General features: G+C 51.8%; 1 protein-coding gene across 1 annotated transcript in view; it reads right to left on the reverse strand.

Annotated features, from left to right (window-relative positions):
- Window positions 1-19,086, reverse strand: part of NCAPG2 (non-SMC condensin II complex subunit G2) — a 70,835-nt gene that overhangs the window by 15,616 nt on the left and 36,133 nt on the right. The window contains exons 14-24 of the mRNA XM_027969079.2: window positions 16,424-16,646; window positions 16,016-16,119; window positions 8,357-8,530; window positions 6,536-6,606; window positions 5,531-5,684; window positions 5,272-5,445; window positions 4,496-4,612; window positions 4,274-4,414; window positions 3,769-3,868; window positions 1,448-1,635; window positions 399-539 (exon numbers count right to left, since the gene is read on the reverse strand). Of these exons, the coding sequence (XP_027824880.1) occupies window positions 399-539; window positions 1,448-1,635; window positions 3,769-3,868; window positions 4,274-4,414; window positions 4,496-4,612; window positions 5,272-5,445; window positions 5,531-5,684; window positions 6,536-6,606; window positions 8,357-8,530; window positions 16,016-16,119; window positions 16,424-16,646 (1,587 nt within the window). The remainder of the gene's footprint in view (window positions 1-398; window positions 540-1,447; window positions 1,636-3,768; window positions 3,869-4,273; window positions 4,415-4,495; window positions 4,613-5,271; window positions 5,446-5,530; window positions 5,685-6,535; window positions 6,607-8,356; window positions 8,531-16,015; window positions 16,120-16,423; window positions 16,647-19,086) is intronic.

The following is a 19,086-nucleotide window of genomic DNA, read 5'->3' on the forward strand; positions in this document are numbered from 1 at the left end:
TCGGCCTTGAACCAAGCAGGCTAATCATATGAAACAGGCTCCTGCCAGGATCTGGCCAGTCCTTTATGGACTAGGAGCAAACTATCTGTCTAAACTGATATTACAGATTCAAACTTCCTGTGCTTAAAAGAAAAAGTAACGCTTATGTATCGCACAGCAGTCAGAGATGTGAGCTGCTCCAGAAACAGCACCAGGGCAGTCTCACACCCTGCTCACCGCCAAGCACGGCTGTGAACACAAACCAGCCACGGAACCGTGAGGTGCAGCTATGGAAGAAGCGGACCTCCCGCGGTACCTAAGCTCTGAAAAATAGCTAGAGAAAGGCAAGAACATGCTGCCAGCAGAAAACAGCCTCTTCAGTAGCCAAAACGAGACACAGCAGCTTCGGGACAACGCACCTTCCGGAGCCAGTGGCTTATCTCAACCACAGACGCAGCGATCAGGGTGGAGAACACGCCCCGGTGAACAGGCGTGTCCACGTGCCAGGACTGCACAGTGCTGATGAATTCATGCAGGGGAGTCTGAACAGAGCAAAGGAGCTACGAGAAACACATCAGCCACCGTGAGTCCTGAACAGTCTCCATCAGGGACGCAGCCTCCTCCTGTCTCCGCGGGGCCGAGGCCCGTCCCACCTGACGCCCCTGCTGCCCATGCCCTCCTCTCTGGTGCTGGAGACGACACACAACCCCAAGGGCCCGGGCAGTACCTTAAACACACTCTACCCCAGAGCAGAGAAAAACTCTGAGAACAGGAGCATCAGCAACATTAATAAAGTTCTCAAAACGAAAGAGGAAGAAATATCACTGACATTAAGGGAAGACACCCACTATGAGGCCATGTGTTCTGAACAAAGCTGCACAGCCAATAGTGAGAAAAAAAAAATTCTGGCACAAATTACATGAACAGATCACAGACACCTGAAGAAACTCCTCAAAAACAGGACTTTTTCAAATTAACTCAAATATGACCTAGGCTACAGAAAATACGGCCAATGACCTTCAATTGCCTCTACAAGCTAAAGGTGGAATAAAGTGGAAAGTGCCAATAACTCATGCACACCCTCCCACTGAAGCACTTTCTGAGTCTCCACCCCTAGCAGCTGAGTGCGCACAAGCTACTGCAGTGGGCTCTCCGCTTCTGTCCTGCTGAGCGGAAGCGCTCTTGGGCCAACGGCCCGCTGACCCGAACTGCCAACACAGTCCCCAGAGCAGCGCTCAGAGGTGGGCTCCCGGCCTCCCGGCCTCCTCCCCGGAGCATGCTGCCCCAGGGAGAGGGGGCAGCACCAGTGGAAAGGGGCACTGGGCAGCCGTCTCCTGCTGCATGGCACCTCCCCGCAACGCCGACAGCACCCACGGGCTCCAGGGCCTGCAGGCCTGGCTCCACACCCTGGGCCGCCGGCTGGGTGCTGCCCTTCCAGTTCTGGCCCTGCCAGGGGAGGAGCCCACACCTGCAAACCCTCTTCTGGCTGCCTCTTGAAGCTCCGCGCCATGCACTCCAGCATCTGCTGAAACACTTTCTGGACCATGTCAAACACCACGGCGACCTCTTCCTCTGAGTCTGTTTTCCACATCAAGGAACTTCCAGTTATCTCTTTCAGAATGCCGAGAAGCAATGAAACATAAAAGAATCCCTTCACTGGAAACAAAGTTGGGAAAATCTGTTGTTTAATCACACAATTTAGTTGAAATTATTACATTTTTCACTGAACACATATATTATGGTAACTTAGAGGAGTGTTACTGGTGAGCCAGTACCAAGCTGATCCGATCAATATAAAATCCGACATCCACACAACTGGCTCCTTCTATTAGACACAAAGCCACTGTCCTCACAAACAGTGTGGACAGACTCGGCTCGTGCGGACAGCGCAGCTCCTGCAGCCCCAGGTGCCTCCCCACATGACGGAGACACTGATGACGAGTCTGAGAGGAAAGGCCCAAAAGCCTCATGACAAAGACCTATTTCTGTTTGCAACAAAACTCTAAAAGAATGAGCTCATAGCAGATTCTCTCCTGGGAAATGCTGATTATTAAAATATCTAAATACAAAGATCATTTCAGCTTGGTCCAAGGTAAGATTAGAAGCTTAGGGCCTTATACTGGAGGGGAAAAGACAACTCTATGTAATAAATCCGCCTACATTGGAGATATAAAAATTTCCATGGAGCTAATTAGAATTTTAGAAGTGTTAAAAATAGATTCAATCCTAGTGTGCTGCTAAGTCACGTCAGCTGTGTCTGACTCTTTGTGACCCCCTGGACTGCAGCCTGCAGGCTTCTTTGTCCGTGGGATTCTTTAGGCAAGAATACTGGAGTGGGTCGCCATGCCCTCCTCCAGGGGATCTTCCCCACCCAGGGATCGAATCTGTATCTCTTACGACTCCTGCACTCCCACACTCCTCCACACTTACCACTAGTGCCACCTGGGAAGCCCAGATTCAATCCTTAAGGGAAAATAATTGCTAGATGATAAATTGAGTTACCCAAACGCAAATCATTTTTAATGTTTCAATAATTAGCCTTAGGTTTATTTAAAGTATTTGTTTGTTTATTTGGCTGTGCTGATCTTTGCTGTGGCATGTGGTATCTGGCTCCCCGCCCAGGGACTGAACCTGGGCCCCCACATCGGCAGCATGGAGTCAGCCACTGGACCACCAGGGCAGGCCCTAAACTTAAGATGGAAGTGAGACTCATAATGAATTAAACAAAGCAGAAAGTTAGATCTTTGAGCAAAAAGATTTCTCCTATTTAATATTTAGCCTCTGTGGGTATTTTGAAGCTTTAGTTACAGATAAGGAAACGTATAATCAAGACAGCAGCGCAGAGCAACTGCCAGCAGCTCGGGGGCAGGCCAGCCACCACCCTAGGCGCAGCAGCACGGGGAGGGAGCAGCTGTGGGGTCTGAGGACTGCACGCCGGCGCTCAAGACCACACAAGACCCCAGGAGACCAGCGCAAACTCACTGCCGGGCTTGCTCCATGACCATACCACTCTCAGTCTCCCCTATCGAGTGTCTCAGTTAGGGCCACCTAACCCCTCCTTCCCAGCCTCTGCGGCTCTCAGAGGGGCACGCGCAGCCCCAGCTGTGCAGTGCGCCCACGTGGCAGCAGCCGGGAGGCCGCAGGGCGGGGCTCACGGCAGCACGCTCTCAGCCAGAGCCCGGCCCGAGGCCGAGGGGACGGCCTGGGCCCCACACTCCTCCCACCACTGTGCGAGGGGCTGCAAGAACCCGCCCGATCCCGGGGGGCTCCAGACAACCCTCAGCCCAGATGGCCTGAGGGCAGCCAACTTCCCAGGCACTCTCTCAGCACGTACCACCTGGCACCTCCTCCAAGGCAGGTGTGGACACCACGGTGTCAGTCACCAGGGCCACAGTGTCACCCCATCCTCAGGGTGACAGCGACTTCCCAGGGGTCCCAGGGTGGGGGGCCACTAAACAACTCCTGACTCACAGGCAGATGGCGAGCTCTCTCCTGTGAGCTCTGCCCACGACACCCGACGGGAGCCGCAGACAGGTGGGCACACAGCGCAGCCGTCCACAGCCACACAGCCCCCAGGCGAGAAGCCTAAGACCCCGCCAGAAACGGTGCACCTGCCACAGCCAGTGCCAAAAGCACCTGGACGCCCTGGCTGCCTCGGCCTGCTAGTTCTTTTTTTTGACGTAAACCAGTTTGTTACACGTCTGTCACTCAAAAGTGAGAGTCCAGCAAAGGGAGGCACTGCTTCTTATTGGGAGTTGCTCTTAACTAGTCCTTTAACAAACCAGGTACCTGTTTGCATGATTCCAAGGCTCCACTGTAGAAGATGCATCTGAAACTTGCGGTCGCCAAGGCCAACCATGATGACATCCTTACACACAGTCAAGTAGGTCTGGAAGAGAGATAGACATGCTGCTGTGACCTCCTCACAGAGGCGAGAGGGGCCGCACGCAGCTGGCACAGCTCCTAATACCTAAGGGGCTGCCAGGCGAATCACAGGGAAGGTATTCACAGAGTGGTTTCCATAAAGACATATCAATTCTCATTTTTCTTTCCATAGGAAATCTAGAAACACATTTTCTGTAATTCCAAAAACAGCACCTGTTACCTGTACTGTGCAAAATTGCATTAAAATTACACAGTTTGTGCTTCGCAAAAGATAAACTCTGGACACTCAGAGGCTAGCGTAGGTACTCAAGAAAGCAACATTACTGACTGAAGTCATAGTTCAGATTGGAAATGAGACCCAGAAGCCCATCACAATGGAGCAGGGTTTCCATGACCCAAGACTCCTAACCTGGATAATCTGCTGATAAACCACCCTGTGAAGCTTCAGGTATTCTTCGTCTTGATCGCGAATGAAGGATAAAACTTTGCTTTCTAACCAAGACCCGGTGTCTTCCAAAGTGGACAGGTACACTTTGCCTTCTGAGCAGAACTGCCCAAAAACAAGAGCAGAGAGGTCAGTGCAGAGCCCCGGGCCCGCTCAGCCCGCGCCCTGCCCCAAGCTCAGACACACCTTGTATTGAAGATGAATACTCAGCCGACAGTACAGGCTGAAGGCCCGCAGGGCGGCGCCCTCACTCAGGCGTGGAGGGCTGCCACCTGGCGTCTGCAGAATGGACTCCAGATTCCCCTGCGGAACAGGACTCCTCAGGCCGTGCTCTGGCCAAGCAACCCGCATGGGAGGCGAAGACACCGCGGCCCGGAGTGCCGGGCAGGTACAGCGCCGCAGGCCATCCTGTGAATCCCGTGCCTCCTCCCTCCGCCAGGCCTCCCACAAAGTGGCAAGATCACAGCTCTTCCAGGCGCTGACCCCGGGGCCCAGGACCAAGCTCTGCCAGCTCATGCCTCCCACACCCCCGCCTGTCCCGCCCGCTGCTAGTGCATGGGGGCCTCTGGCACAACAGAATTGGGCAGCAGCAACCGGGGCGGGCCTGCAGAGACAGCCGCAGAGAAAGGGAATGAATCCACAGGACTGCACGTCAACAGCCCAGGGCAGCCTGCCCCAAACTCGGGGGGCTGGAGCCCCCACGGCCATGCGAGGAGGAGAGCAAAGCGCCTGGGAGGTGGGGCCTCCTGCCCATGGCCAGTTCCGGCAGGTAGGCTCACCCGCAGAGGCAGACAGGACAGGACGCCGGGCTCTGAAGGGGCCTGGTAGAAGGAGCAGGGCCCAGAAATGTGTGCCTGGCCCCCTCCCGCCCCCAGGTGAAGAGCGACACTATGACACAGAAAACTCGGACCTGACTTCATCAGTCACCTTCCATGCAGCCTGTGTCTGTTCTACAGACCTACCTTGGATGTTTCAAGTGCTTTCAAAAGACAGTTCAGCTTCTTCTGGGGCGCAGAGAGGAGGCACTCGCGGTTCTTGGGGTGGGTCAGCAAATACTCCACGTAGACCAGCGCCAGCCCAGGTTTGACCGGACACGGGTCCTGGACCCGCACTTTCCGCTTGGAGGCCGAGTTACCCTGAGGGGCAGGGAGAGACCGGCGGGAGGAGGGCTGTGAGCCCCGGCACGCCGCCCTCAGCGGAGCGCAGCAGGAAGACCCCTACCTTGCTCTGAGGCGGCTCCTCAGGCAGCCAGTCGCAGACAAGTTCCAGGATGTGCCCCACGTGGCCCCAGGAGCAGAGGCAGTCGAGCAGGATGCAGTAGGTCCTGTCGGCGGCTCCCTCCTCTTGGTTCCTCAGTGTGGAAATCACACCGCAGCTGAAAGGGCCACACATATACAATCACGTCTGTATCTCGATAACAACTATTCACTTTCCTAAAAGGTGGTGAAAACGGAGACGCTAAAAGCTGCGGAACACAAACCCTTCCTATCACGGGAGCATGCGGATATCCTCCACTGCAGGAAAAATCCACCGTTTTCCACAGTCACTGGCAGGGTAAGTTCCAGGACAAAATGGTGACTCTGCAAGCAGCGTAGGGAACCCAAGCCCACGGGCCTCGGGCGTGAGGTGCCAGGCGCCCGCCAGGCACATGAAACCCCCATCTTTTGTTTCTGTGCTGCCTCTGCCAGACTGTAGAGATTCTCCATTTTGGGGAAATAATTTGCTCAGCATCAAAACATTCATTTTTAAATATATGTGAATAAAAATAAGTAATTTTTTCTGAGTTAATAATCAACACTCTAAAGCAACACTGCCCAACATAACTTGAGCCACAAAAAGAGGCCAGTGGGTCATTCTAAAGGTTCTAATGACCATATGTGAAAAGGAAGACTGACCTGTGATGCATCAGCCCAGCCCACCCGCAACACTAGACGCAGTCCGTGTAGAAAACTGCGGTGTGGCACGCCACAGCCCTCTTTCCACACCAGACCCGAGTCAGAGTGCACCCTCACGCATAGCTCATCCCAGCGCAGCGCCGCATCCCAGGCACTCAGGGCCCCGTGCGGCTGCAGCTCCGCGGCGGCTCAGCTCAGACCGCGTGTCCCCACCTGCACTTGGATGAGTCCCGGCGCTCAGTGCCCCGGGCCCTGGAAGCCGCTGCCCTGCCCTCCTGCCTGCAGGCCACGCGGGCATTGCTGGGGAGACCAGAGGGCGGGTAGCAGGCACCTGAAGGTGGGCACAGCCGGGGCGGGCATCAGGGACGCCAGCACGCACAGAGGGGTCCTGCAGCGGTCGTCCTGGGGGCAGGGAAAGACACAGAGGGGAATGTGAGCAGTGCGGCCTACGGGCCCTCCGCCCGAGGAACCCACTGCAGGGCCGCTGGGTGGGGACAGCACACAACAGGACCCGGGCTCTGCGAGGCTCCAGGTGTGCTGGGTCTTCTCAGGCTTCCCCAGGATGCTTCCCTACTTTCCGTGATGTGTCGTTCTTATTAAACACCCACTGTGTACCAGGAGACCCTGGGGACACAGCAGTGCCCAGAACAGACCAAAGTCCTTGCTGTGAAGGCACTGACTTGCATTCTAAAAAGAATACTGATGAAAGAAAAAAATTACAATCCTATGTACCTGGTGTGCCCTCAGTGTAAAACTCAAGAAAACGAAGCTAATCAGAAAAGTTCTTAATCAGAACACCTTCGGAAGGCAGGGCAGTGCAACGGAGCTACCTGGCCAAGCCCAAGTCCCAGTGGAGCCCACAGCCCAGCCAGCAGGGACCAGCAGGGAGAAGGCTGCTCTCTGGGCAGGGCTGGCAGGGACCCGTGAGGAAAGCACGAAGGCCCCCAGAGCCACTTTGCACACGGCAGCCACCTCACCACAGCCATCCCTGTTGCCGTAACAGGGCCGACAGGCCAGACGCCACCCAGATCACTAAGAAGAAATACCCTCAGATGGCAACACAACCAGAGAAGATGGGTCCTAAAAGGAAGAGAAACAACAATTTTCCTGAAAAATAAACAGGAGCAAACTCACAGTTCCATCTGTAAGTAATCTGCATTCAGGCAGAGTGAACACGCCCTCATCCTCAACTTCCAATACACAAAATATTTTCTTAATGTCACAACAGACAGCTGATCGCTACTCCCAGTTCTGCTCTAAGCGTGGCTCACAGACGGTTTACCCACTGACAGGAAGACCACAAGGTTCTCAGATGGACTGAGGGCAGAGAGGCTCTCTGGCCAGAATCGCTCGGGACTGAAGCACTTAATGGACCGCCTGCCTTTTCCCAGACACTCCCAGGGCACACTGCTCTTCTGTCAGCTCATCCAGGACCCGACCTCCTCCGTGTGCTATCTACTGCTCAGCCTAGTGAAGCTGTCTGACCCTTTAAACGTCCTAGTGACGGGGCAGCCTTCGTCCTTCACCTTCACAGACCGGTCACATGGGCGTTTCAGGGGCTGAATGGATCTCGGAGACCTAACAGTCACAGAAATACAGCTCCAAAAGCTAAAAGGTCTAAGGTCACACAAGCAGCTGTATAAGAACCAGAAGTAAACTTTCCCAAGAGAAGAGTGATCCCTAAGACCTGTGACCGCTCTATGTTTAAGCCACGCTTTCTTTGTAATTGGAAATAAACCTGCACTTTTACATAGCAGTTTTATTTCCATTAGTTCTGAAATATGGCCTTTGGGTTTCCTTCACTTAAGCAGAAGATACACACACGGTCCATCTGCCCCAGTAACACAGACACGACTCAGAGGCTTCAGAAACAGGTGCTTACCAGGTGCCGTCAGAGGCCCCCACACCAGGGGGCAGTGCATCCTGGATGTTCACAGACTCCTCTCTCTCAATTCCCAGCACGTCAAACTAGATTCTAAAACCGGGTCGCAGGCCATTAGCAATGGAAGACCAGAGCCACCTGGACACGCGCTGGGACGGAGGCTGGAGGCCGCCCAGCCCCACCACACAGGGAGAGCGCCGTGAGTCCCGGCAGCAGCTGGCTCAGCCATGCGCACGGGGGCTGCTCCGCTCCTCAGGGCGGCCGTCTTACCGTGAACACTCGCATGTACTGCGGCAGCACCGAGGCAAACTTGTCCACAGTGTACATTCGGGCCTCCTTGTTATTCTCCAGGCTCCTGTGAATGCTCCTCCAGAGAATCACCACGATCTCCAGCAGCCCTGCCATAGACGCGGCATCGCTCACCGACAGTGTCTGGTCCAGAGCCTAAGACAAAAATCACCGTGAAAGAATGAATCGCTCGACTATTAAGGGAATGGCACTGTCTTTAATAGCATGTCTCAGAATTCCAGCCCTACAGTAGAAATGCAAACGATGGGCAGGGAGAACCCCCAAGGCTGCGGTATGGTGTCTGAGGGGACCCACCCCCCTCGACCAGGGGCGGTTCCAGCTTGGTCTCAAGCAGCAGGCCTGCATGCGCCTTCCAAGCTTGGCGGCAGGGGACGGCAGCACCGCTACGTCCTGAGGGTTCTATGACTCCTCCGCGTTTGTGCAGGGTGGGAGCCCACACCCATCACCACCGCGAGGTGCAAAGGATGACTCATTCCGAGTCCTGGGATTTCTGTGCTCCTCAAATGGGATGGGAGAAGATACAGGGAGCAAATGACCCGAACTAAAGAGGGTGCCTTTTCACCACTGTTCACGGGTTCTCCAGGCAAGAATATCACCATTCCCTTCTTCAGTGGACCACGCTTTGTCAGCCATGAAATTAAAAGATGCTTGCTCCTTGGAAGAAAGGCTATGACAAACCTTGACAGTATATTAAAAAGCAGAGACATTACTTTGCCAAAAAAGGTCCATCTAGTCAAAGCCACGGTTTTCCCAGTAGTCATATACGGATGCGAGAGTTGGACTGTGAAGAAGGCTGAGCACAGAAGAATTGATACTTTCGAACTGTGGTGTTGGAGAAGACTCTTGAGAGTCCCTTGGACTGCAAGGAGATCAAGTCAGTCAATCCTAAAGGAAACCATTCGTGAATATTCATTGGAAGGACTGATGCCGAAGCTGAAGCTCCAATACTTTGGCCACCTGATGTGAAGAACTGACTCATTGGAAAAGATCCTGACGCTGGGAGAGATTGAAGGCAGGAAGAGAAGGGGGTACAAGACGATGAGATGGCTGGATGGCATCACTGACTCAAATGAGTCTGAGCAAGCTCTGGGAGATGGTGAAGGACAGGGAGGCCTGGCGTGCTGCAGTCCACGCGGTCACAAAGACTCAGACATGACTGAGTGAGCAACAAAAGAGGGTGTACAGAAAACCAAAACCAGCCGTGACGCAAAGGCAGATTTTCAATAGGCTCTTAATACTTGGAACGACTCACGGCTAAATTTAAAACCAGTAACACTGTTAAAGGTTTAGAAAATACTATGTGAATGACAAAAATAACAAATTAACACAACAAACTTTCGATCTGGATTTTGGTTTTCACAGTCTACCATTAGGCATAGCAATCTTATCACCAAGTCCCCGGAGAAAGGCACCACTTTCCCTTTACAAAGATATGCTGAGTTCCAAAGACTTCATCAAACAGAAAGCAGAGATTTTAGTAGAGAGCAATGGGAAGAAGTAGAAGAATAAACTCAGAAACTTTTGCTTTTAGCCATTATATGTCCTTAGAATGACAACATCCAGATGGAAATTTGTATTTCTTTTCTACTACCAGTTATAATCAGTTCAGTTCAGTTCAGTCGCTCAGTCGGGTCCAACTCTTTGCAGCCCCGTTGACTGCAGCACACCAGGCCTCCCTGTCCATCACCAACTCCCAGAGCTTGCTCAAACTCATGGCCATGAAGTCTAACCATCTAACCATCTCATCCTCTGTCGTCCCCGTCTCCTCCTGCCTTCAATCTTTCCCAGCATCAGGGTCTTTTCCAATGAGTCAGTTCTTCACATTAAGTGGCCAGAGGACTGGAGTTTCATCTTCAGCATCAGTCCTTCCAATGAATATTCAGGACTGATTTCCTTTAAGATGGACTGGTTGGATCTCCTTGCTCTCCAAGGGACTCTCAAGAGTCTTCTCCAACACCACAAAAGCATCAGTTTTTCAGCGCTTTATGGTATCTCAGCTTTCTTTATGGTCCAACTCTCACATCCATACATGACGACTGGAAAAACCATAGATAGCTTTGACTTAGATAGACTTTGGTACGCAAAGTAATGTTTCTGCTTTTTAATATGCTGTCTAGGTTGGTCTGACTCATTGGAAAAGGCTCTGATGCTGGGAGGGATTGGGGGCAGGAGGAAAAGGGGATGACAGAGGATGAGATGGCTGGATGGCATCACCGACTCGATGGACGTGAGTTTGAGTGAATTCCAGGAGTTGGTGATGGACAGGGAGGCCTGGCGTGCTGCGATTCATGGGGTGGCAAAGAGTTGGACATGACTGAGTGACTGAACTGAACTGAAGTGAACTAGGTTGGTTATAGCTTTCCTTCCAAGGAGCAAGAACCTTTTAATTTCATAACTGCAGTCACCGTCTGCAGTGATTTTGGAGCCCAAGAAAATAAAGTCTGCCACTGTTTCCATTGTTTCACCATCTATTTGCCATGAAGTGATGGGACTGGATGACATGATCTTAGTTTTCTGAATGTTGAGTTTTAAGCCAGCTTTTCACTCTCCTCTTTCACTTTCATCAAGAGGCTCTTTAATTCTCCTTCGCTTTCTGCCATAGGGTGGTGTCATCTATGTATCTGAGGTTATTGATATTTCTCCCAGCAACCTTGATTCCAGCTTGTGCTTCATCCAGCCCAGCATTTCACATGATATACTCTGCGTATAAGTTAAATAAGCAAGTTGACAATATACAGTCTTGATGTACTCCTTTTCCCAATTTGGAAGCAGTCTGTTGTTCCATGTTTGGTTCTAACTGCTGCTTCTTGACCTGGATACAGATTTCTCAGGAGGCAGGTCAGGTGTTCTGGTATTCCCATCGCTTTAAAAATTTTCCACAGTTTGCTGTGATCCACACAGTCAAAAGCTTCGGTGTAGTCAATAAAGCAGAAGTAGCTGTTTTTCTTGAGCTCTCTTGCTTTTTCTATGACCCAACAATGTTGGCAATTTGATCTCTGGTTCCTTGACTTTTCTAAATCCACCTTGAACGTCTGGAAGATCTCGATTCACGTACTGGTGAAGCCTCGCCTGGAGAATTTTGAGCATTACTTTGCTAACGTATGAGATGAGTACAACTGTATGGCAGTTTGAACATTTTTTGGTATTGCCTTTCTTTGGGATTGGAATGAAAACTGACCTTATCCAGTCCTGTGGCCACTGCTGAGTTTTTCCAATTTGCTGGCATACTGAGTGCAGCACTTTCACAGCATCATCTTTTATGAACTGAAATAGCTCAACTGGAATTCCGTCACCTCCAGTAGTTTTGTTCAGTGATGCTTCCTAAGGCCCACTTCCATTTCCAACATCCTATCTTTATGAAGCAGGGTTTTCCAGTGACAGCAACCAAAATGGGATTACGGAGTAGACTGGACATGTTCAAACTACTGTACAATTGCACCCCTCTCACACGCTAGCAAAGTAATGCTCAAAGTTTTCCAAGTGAGGCTTCCACAGTACATGAACCGAGAAAGATGGCCCTCTTCAGTCTCTTTCAGAATCTCTGCTTGTGTCTGAAACATGTCAAAAGCCCCAGTGTTCACTCACAGCCCTCACAGTTCGTTTGCCTCTGAATACAGCCACTTTGCCTTCTGACTGGAGCACAGTTGCCATTCCTACCTGAAGCAGCAGACTGAGTTCGCTGAGCAGGCTGACTACGTGACACAAGGAAGCAAGTTTTGCGACCCATTCTGTGTCACTAAAACATGCTGCCAGCCATGACTATTTGTCTAAAAGAAATCTCTGGAGCAGCTCTCATAACTCAGAAACTCTGGCCAGCGATCTACCTTTCGAAAGCCATCTCACTCCTGTGTATAAGAGAAGACATGTGTGCTCTGCATCCATTTCCTCACAAAGCTGCGCAGACAGATGTGAGTTAAAGGCGTGGACTTAAATGTGGTTGGTCATCTTAATCACGGCCTGCAGCATGAAGCTCAGCTGCCGTCTCTCAGCTGGCCAGCACTTCTCCACGGATGACACGTGCGTAGACACGGTCAGAAGTGGCCTCTCTGACCCGAGCAGTAAGACCAGAGGCCGCCCAGTCTTGGTGGCTGCTCCATCCATGTACATACCAACACGGTATACGCTGACACAGAACGACCAGTTCAATTTCCCTGGCATGCAGTCACTCAAAGACTTGAGTAGTTCTGCAGCTGAGGTGTTGGTTGGCAACAAAAGTACACACAGCCTCGTGCACACCTTCCTGAAAAATGTTACCAACAACAGGTACTGCTGCCTTCCTAACGCCAGCAGGCTCAACCTAGACTGCATACCACGGTGATTCAATCCTGTCTAACAGCTCTGCCTCACTATCTTGTTCCATCAGTTCATCTAGTTACGGTGCTAGCCGAAAGAGGACCACATGCCACCTTTTGACCTACAGCATCTCCTAAAAGTTCACAACAAACGTCCTTAGCAGCAGGCAAGACCAACTCTTCACCAACAGTGAAAGGCATCTTAGGTTTAGCAACGCAGTTAGCCAGTAAGAATGATACTCTCAGTGCAGACACATTTGATCAAGTGGTGGCCCTTCAGTAACTGCTTCTGTTCTTCATGGTCATGTTTTTTCGTTTTGAAAACCTTCAAAGGCTTGTCTTTTAACACAGGGTGCTTGGTCTCCATGTGGTGAAGCAGTTTTGATGGTTTCCTGGCTTCACTGGATAGCTGGTTGCCACATATTATACCAAGCAGGCTTGGAGAATGTGAACCACCTCTGCTGTGAACTCATCGTTTAAGTAGGACTCGGTGTATTCTATTCAATGCACACTTCTTTTGTTGGCAGTCTTAGAGCCTTCTCCTCTCTCACCATGGCGTCTTTCCCCATTTTCACAGCAGCTCAGTGACATTTGGCTTTGTGATCGTTTTGCTAGGGTAAGCTTATGGGCACAGTGAGAAAGAGGCAGAGACAGAGGTGGTAAATAAAATAAGGAGCAGGCTAGGCATGGACTGAAGCAAGGGTGGGACTTTGACTTGCAGCCTGCTGCCAGATGCAGCTGGCCTGTCACCTGCAGCTCACTTGACAGGGTTTTGATATGAGGCTGCAAGCAGCTGTTCACTATGGCCTTCACGCAGTCAAACCCCTCAACTACTGACACTCTGTATTTGCAGCTGCCCCCCAGCGTTAGCATCCCTGCCTCAGCTCCAGCGCATCAGGCGTTAACAGTCTCACGAGGAGTGAGCAATCTGGAGCCCTGGCACGCACAGCTCACAGTAGGGCTTGCACCCGCTGAGAGTCTAGTGCCGCTGGTGAGCTGCAGGAGGGGCGCTCAGGCGGTAGTGCCAGTGACGGGGAGCATCTGCGCACGCCTGCTGTGCGGCCTGGCGCCTCACACGCCACGGACAGGCCAGTCCGGCCCAGGGACCCTGCTTTAGAGGCACATAAGTGCCGGGGGCCAGCACCGGAGACCCCACCCACGACAAGGTCATGTGGAGAGACCTGACAGGCAAGGCGAGTCAGGTCTCGAGGGGTCCTCTGTCTGAGCATCTCCCCCAAAACCAAAATCTGCCTGTTCACTGTCTGCTATACTATACTCTTCTGACATTACAGGGGGCTTTCTCGACCACCTTTCTCTGGAGAGAGTGAACTCAGAGCTCCAGTTAACAGTCTCCTGCATATAAAAAGAATGTCTCGGCTTAACCCCTTTGATGGCTTTCTAACTTACCTGACCAGTCTGCCCAGACTTTTACAACTTGTAATTGTTTACAGCCCCCCAATAGCGAGAGGCACGCAGCTTAAAGCATCTTAAAGATATAGAGCCTTTCAGAGTTAAGAATTAGTTTGGTGAAGAGTTTGTTGAGTTGATGTTTGCCTCCAGGCCTCCATATCCTTTATCTTTTAGGCACCTGGGAGGATATTAATCAATGAAAACGGGATGCAGAAATAGGAATATAGTAGTTTTGATGTTAGCAACACTAGACTTTTGAGTTAATTACTTTTCTCTTTGTTATAAATCACTGTACTCCTTTTCCTTGTTATAAATTGTTGTGTCCTTGCTATGTAAGAATGTAACTTTATTTAGTGCTTTCTCAGAGTGGCACCAGACTTTGGGAAGAACAACACTATTACCCTTATCAGAAAAGGGCTGTAAAATGCTAATTGGCCTTCTGGCCAGAAGATGATGTAAATCACCTGCTGCTGCTGAGTCGCTTCAGTCGTGTCTGACTCTGTGCGACCCCAGAGATGGCAGCCCACCAGGCTCCCCCATCCCTGGGATTCTCCAGGCAAGAACACTGGAGTGGGTTGCCATTTCCTTCCCCAACACAGGAAAGTGAAAAGTGAAATTGAAGTCGCTTAGTCGTGTCCGACTCTTAGCGACCCCATAGACTGCAGCCTCCCAGGCTCCTCCATCCATGGGATTTTCCAGGCAAGAGCACTGGAGTGGGGTGCCATTGCCTTCTCCAGTAAATCACCTAAGACTTGTGTATACAACTAGGTATGCAGAGAGAAAGCCTGGTCTCGATAAGAGTCAGGGCTGCTGACGCTGCATAATTTTGTATTATCCATTGATCTCTATGTAAAATCAAAAGTATATAAGGCCTTTTTGGACAATAGAGGATGGGCCAGTCACTGGAAAGACTGGTTTCCCCCGTGTCAAATCTCTCTCTCTTTCTCCCTCTCCCTCCCTCTCCTTTTCAGGCTGAATTCCCATCTGGGGCGTGGAGGCGCTCCGAGTCTACTTACTTGCCCTGGCTTCTAAGACCCACGTGAGAGGGAGCCTAAGGCGGGGCACCCTCCGCTACGCAAGTGGGCGCTGGTGGCCTAATGTAGACAGTGCAAGTTCCTTGTGTGGAACTTCACTGGTTTTCCACGGAAACCAAGTTATTCAGCCTCTTTTCTCCACTAATTTTCCTACTACACTACTTCTTCCTAATCTCTCTTTATATTTCTAAATAAATAAGTTTTTCCTTGCCACACCATCCCCGCTTCGAATTACCCTGGATCCACTGGGGCTGGACCCTAGCACATAAGCATGACAGTTCATTTATAAGCTTAAGATACTGTTTGTAAGTAATAAGTATCTAAGTCTTAAATGTTCCTTTTTTAATGATATAATTGATCACTTCAGATTCTGAATAAGTATCAGCTACCTAGTCTCCTCGATAAATTATTTTAAACTATTCTCAATGAAGCTTGTATCCTGAAATTCAACCCAATGATGTTTCTAGTAGAATCTTAGAGCAGAAGCAGTGAACAAATCCTTAGGGCCCCACCACCATCTCGTTGTAACACACGGTGACCAACAGGCCCATCTAGGTGTGCCACCCCCATCTCATTAAAATACACGGACGCTTAAGGCAAAGAAAGCTGGGGAAAGGGTGTCATCAAGAATAAGTCCTTTGTACTGGATCCTCCTCAGACTCCACAGTGAACTACAAAGAATGCACAGGAAGTTGCTCCAAAAAACTACTTATGATTCTCCAAAATAATCAGTTGCTGTATCAGAACTAAAGGAATAAATGAAAAACAAAAGACTGCCAAGGTAACAGCTCGCAGAAGCAGCGCCTCTGCCTTGCCACCCGGCCCTCTCTAAGCACCGGGGAGCCGCCCGCCCAGGCCCCACCCCCAGCGGGCGCCGGACTCACGCTTGCATTCTCCTTCCCCGGCTCCTCTGCGTCCTCCCTGCAGGCGCTCAGGGCCCTCCGGATGCAGGCGTTCAGGCAATGGCGGATCACATGGATCAGCTTTGCTAAAGCGAGTAAGACACACGTTTCTTCAACAGAATTTTCTAACAGTGAAATTATAATCTCAGACAATTAGAGCGTTATTTTAAGGGACCTCATTAAGAACTGCACTGGTGTGTGTATACCGCATGTTCTCAGTCATGGCACAGACTGCGCTGCGCACGAGGCGAGCACGTGGGGCAGGCGGGGAGCGGGACGAGGCGCTGGGGTGAAGGGCCGGGCCTGGGGGTGCGGGGGCCTGGGGGCTGAGGGGCAGGGGGTGCAGGGTGCGGGGGGCACAGCGTGGGGCTGGCCCAGGGCCGCGCATACCTATGTTGGTGCAGGCTGTGTGCTCGTGCGCGTACTGGTAGAACCTGCGCGCAGCCGCGTGGCTCATCTGCAGCAGCGCCACACAGCGCTCGCACCACACGGTCTCGGGCTGGTTCACCGGCAGGAAGGAGTTGAAGATGAGCCCCACCAGGCGCCGGCACACCGGCCGGGAGTCTGACTCCAGACGGGCCAAAATGTGCTCCATGGGGCATATTTTCCAAAACTGTGAACGCAGCACATGTGCAGAAGAAAACCATGAGAACATTTTAAACAAAATTTCAAGATCACAATAAAAAAGGAGCTAATTTTTATACTCAAGAAAACTCATTTCAAATGACTCCACCAGGACGTGGGACTCTTCTGCAGAGTCCCATATTTGAAGGAGGCTGCCACGCATGGCAGCTAAGCAGGAGGCTGCCGGGGTTAGGGTTAGCCCATCAGGGCAGCAGTGGGCTCCCAAATGAGTGTCAGCCTAATAACTCTGAAGTTTCCTGAAACAACACAACTTTCGGGCCATTAACGTGAAAAGTGGATTTAAACACGTGCAACAGGCTTGGCACAGAAAGCTAAAGCGAGCACCTGGTCTCCCGCCTCAGACACAGGCCTCCCTGGCGGGCGCCCCTCCTGCCATCTCCCAAGTGCTGACCGGGCGGCCCCGTGCCTCCTCCACCACCCACAGCTGCCACACACAGAACTGCCTGCTGCCCTCAGCTCAAAAGTGTCCAAGTTGTCCACCACCCATAGAAAAGGGCCAAACTCCTCGACAGGTAGTTTAAAACAACGGGGACCACCACAGAATAGCAGACATTACAACAGACTTCGATGGGAAGGGGTCACGGGGGTCAGAGCCTGTACAGACTTCGATGGGAAGGGGTCACGGGGTCAGAGCCTGTACAGACTTCGATGGGAAGGGGTCACGGGGTCAGAGCCTGTACAGACTTCGATGGGAAGGGGTCACGGGGTCAGAGCCTGTACAGACTTCGATGGGAAGGGGTCACGGGGTCAGAGCCTGTACAGACTTCGATGGGAAGGGGTCACGGGGTCAGAGCCTGTACAGACTTCGATGGGAAGGGGTCACGGGGGTCAGAGCCTGTACAGACTTCGATGGGAAGGGGCCACGGGGGTCAGAGCCTGTACAGACTTCGATGGGAAGGGGCCACGGGGTCGGAGCCTGTCTGTCACTTGTGCAGGCACACTCATCTGTGTGACGGGAGCAGCAAAGTGACACGGACGTTGCTCAAGGACCTTGCTCCCACAACAGTCCCCTCTCCAGGACTTTCGGTGGATCCTTCTCGTCAGCATGTATTTTCAGGTTGTTTCCAAGCCACAAACACAGAGGCCCCTCCCCGGGGACCGGCTTCCCTGAGCTGCCTGCCCAGTGCCTGCCACACCCCCGCCACACCGCAGTGCGCCCTGCAGGTCTGAGGACCCTGCACTTTCAGACGCACGCGCTCCACCTCCCCTGGCGGGAATGTCTGAGCATCAGCCCTACCACCACTCCCCACACGGCCCTGGGACACTTCCATGCACACACTTGGTGTTTCTTAAAGTTACTGCAGGGAAGACAGGAGCCGCGCGACAGCCACACCATCGGCAGACTGTCAACCCAGAGCAGCTGGCAGAGCACCAGATGTGAAGAGGGAAGCCGGGTGCTCGGGAGAGCAGGGCCCTTCAGCCTCAAGACCACAGAGTCCATCCAAAGCTGCTGAAACCAACCAAGACACCCAGGAAACCCTGACCAAGGGAGAGCGCCAAAAAGAGAGGGTCTTCACGCTGAAAGGGTCGGTTCCAAGCACTCCTGGAGACCAGACCTCCTTGAATGGAAACAAGTAACTGGCACAAATGCCGAACGCCAAGGCTCCAGGGGTCGGTGGTTCTCACAGTGAACATTTCCTGCAAGTCTGCCTTTCCAGAAAAGCCCCATATTAACCTATATTTCTTTTATTTACTTTTCCTGAAATAAAACAGAACAATCTGGATTAATTCTTCACTTACCTGAGGTTTTATTTTTATCCAAACATATTACCCACAGGTGACATTAACAGCAGACAAGACCATAAACAAAATTGCTAACCTGTGTTTCATTTCTAAAGTTAAAAATAATTGCATATTAAGAAATCCCAAATTGGTTTCTTAATAAAGATATCTCAATATTAGTATACTGTTGATTTGGCCTAAATCTCAGCTATACAATATAAAAACTGCAGAATTTCAAAACAAACAGTAAACAACTTGAAATCACCAGCACTGAGGATGGAAAGCATAGACAGAAGCCTAATTAACTGAACGTTGACGGCCCCGGGCCTCAGGACCTGACTGTATAATCAGCGTTGATTATCCAGCACCTTTCCGTGTCTGTGCCCAGAGCCTCTGCCTGGCCCTCCGGGGCAGCCCCTCCAGAGCTCACGGGGACGTGAGGGCAGGACGCCTCCCACTGCGCACAGAGGCCAGGGCGGCACGTTGACAGCAGGGCCCTGCCCGTGCCGCCCACGCGCCCGCGCTCCAACCTGGGGGCAAGCAACACCCACCCGCTCCTCCTAGCTGCCTCTCCACCGGCCTGTCCATCTGTGGTCTTGATTACCAGAGAACTGGCTTGTGCGCCCGTAACAAAACCTTCCAGAGATCTTACAGCTAAATCACTCTCTGCCTTGCTTGGGCAAGCT

The sequence above is a fragment of the Ovis aries genome, chromosome 4 (assembly GCF_016772045.2).
Source record: "Ovis aries strain OAR_USU_Benz2616 breed Rambouillet chromosome 4, ARS-UI_Ramb_v3.0, whole genome shotgun sequence".
In the NCBI taxonomy this organism is placed as follows: Eukaryota; Metazoa; Chordata; class Mammalia; order Artiodactyla; family Bovidae; genus Ovis; species Ovis aries.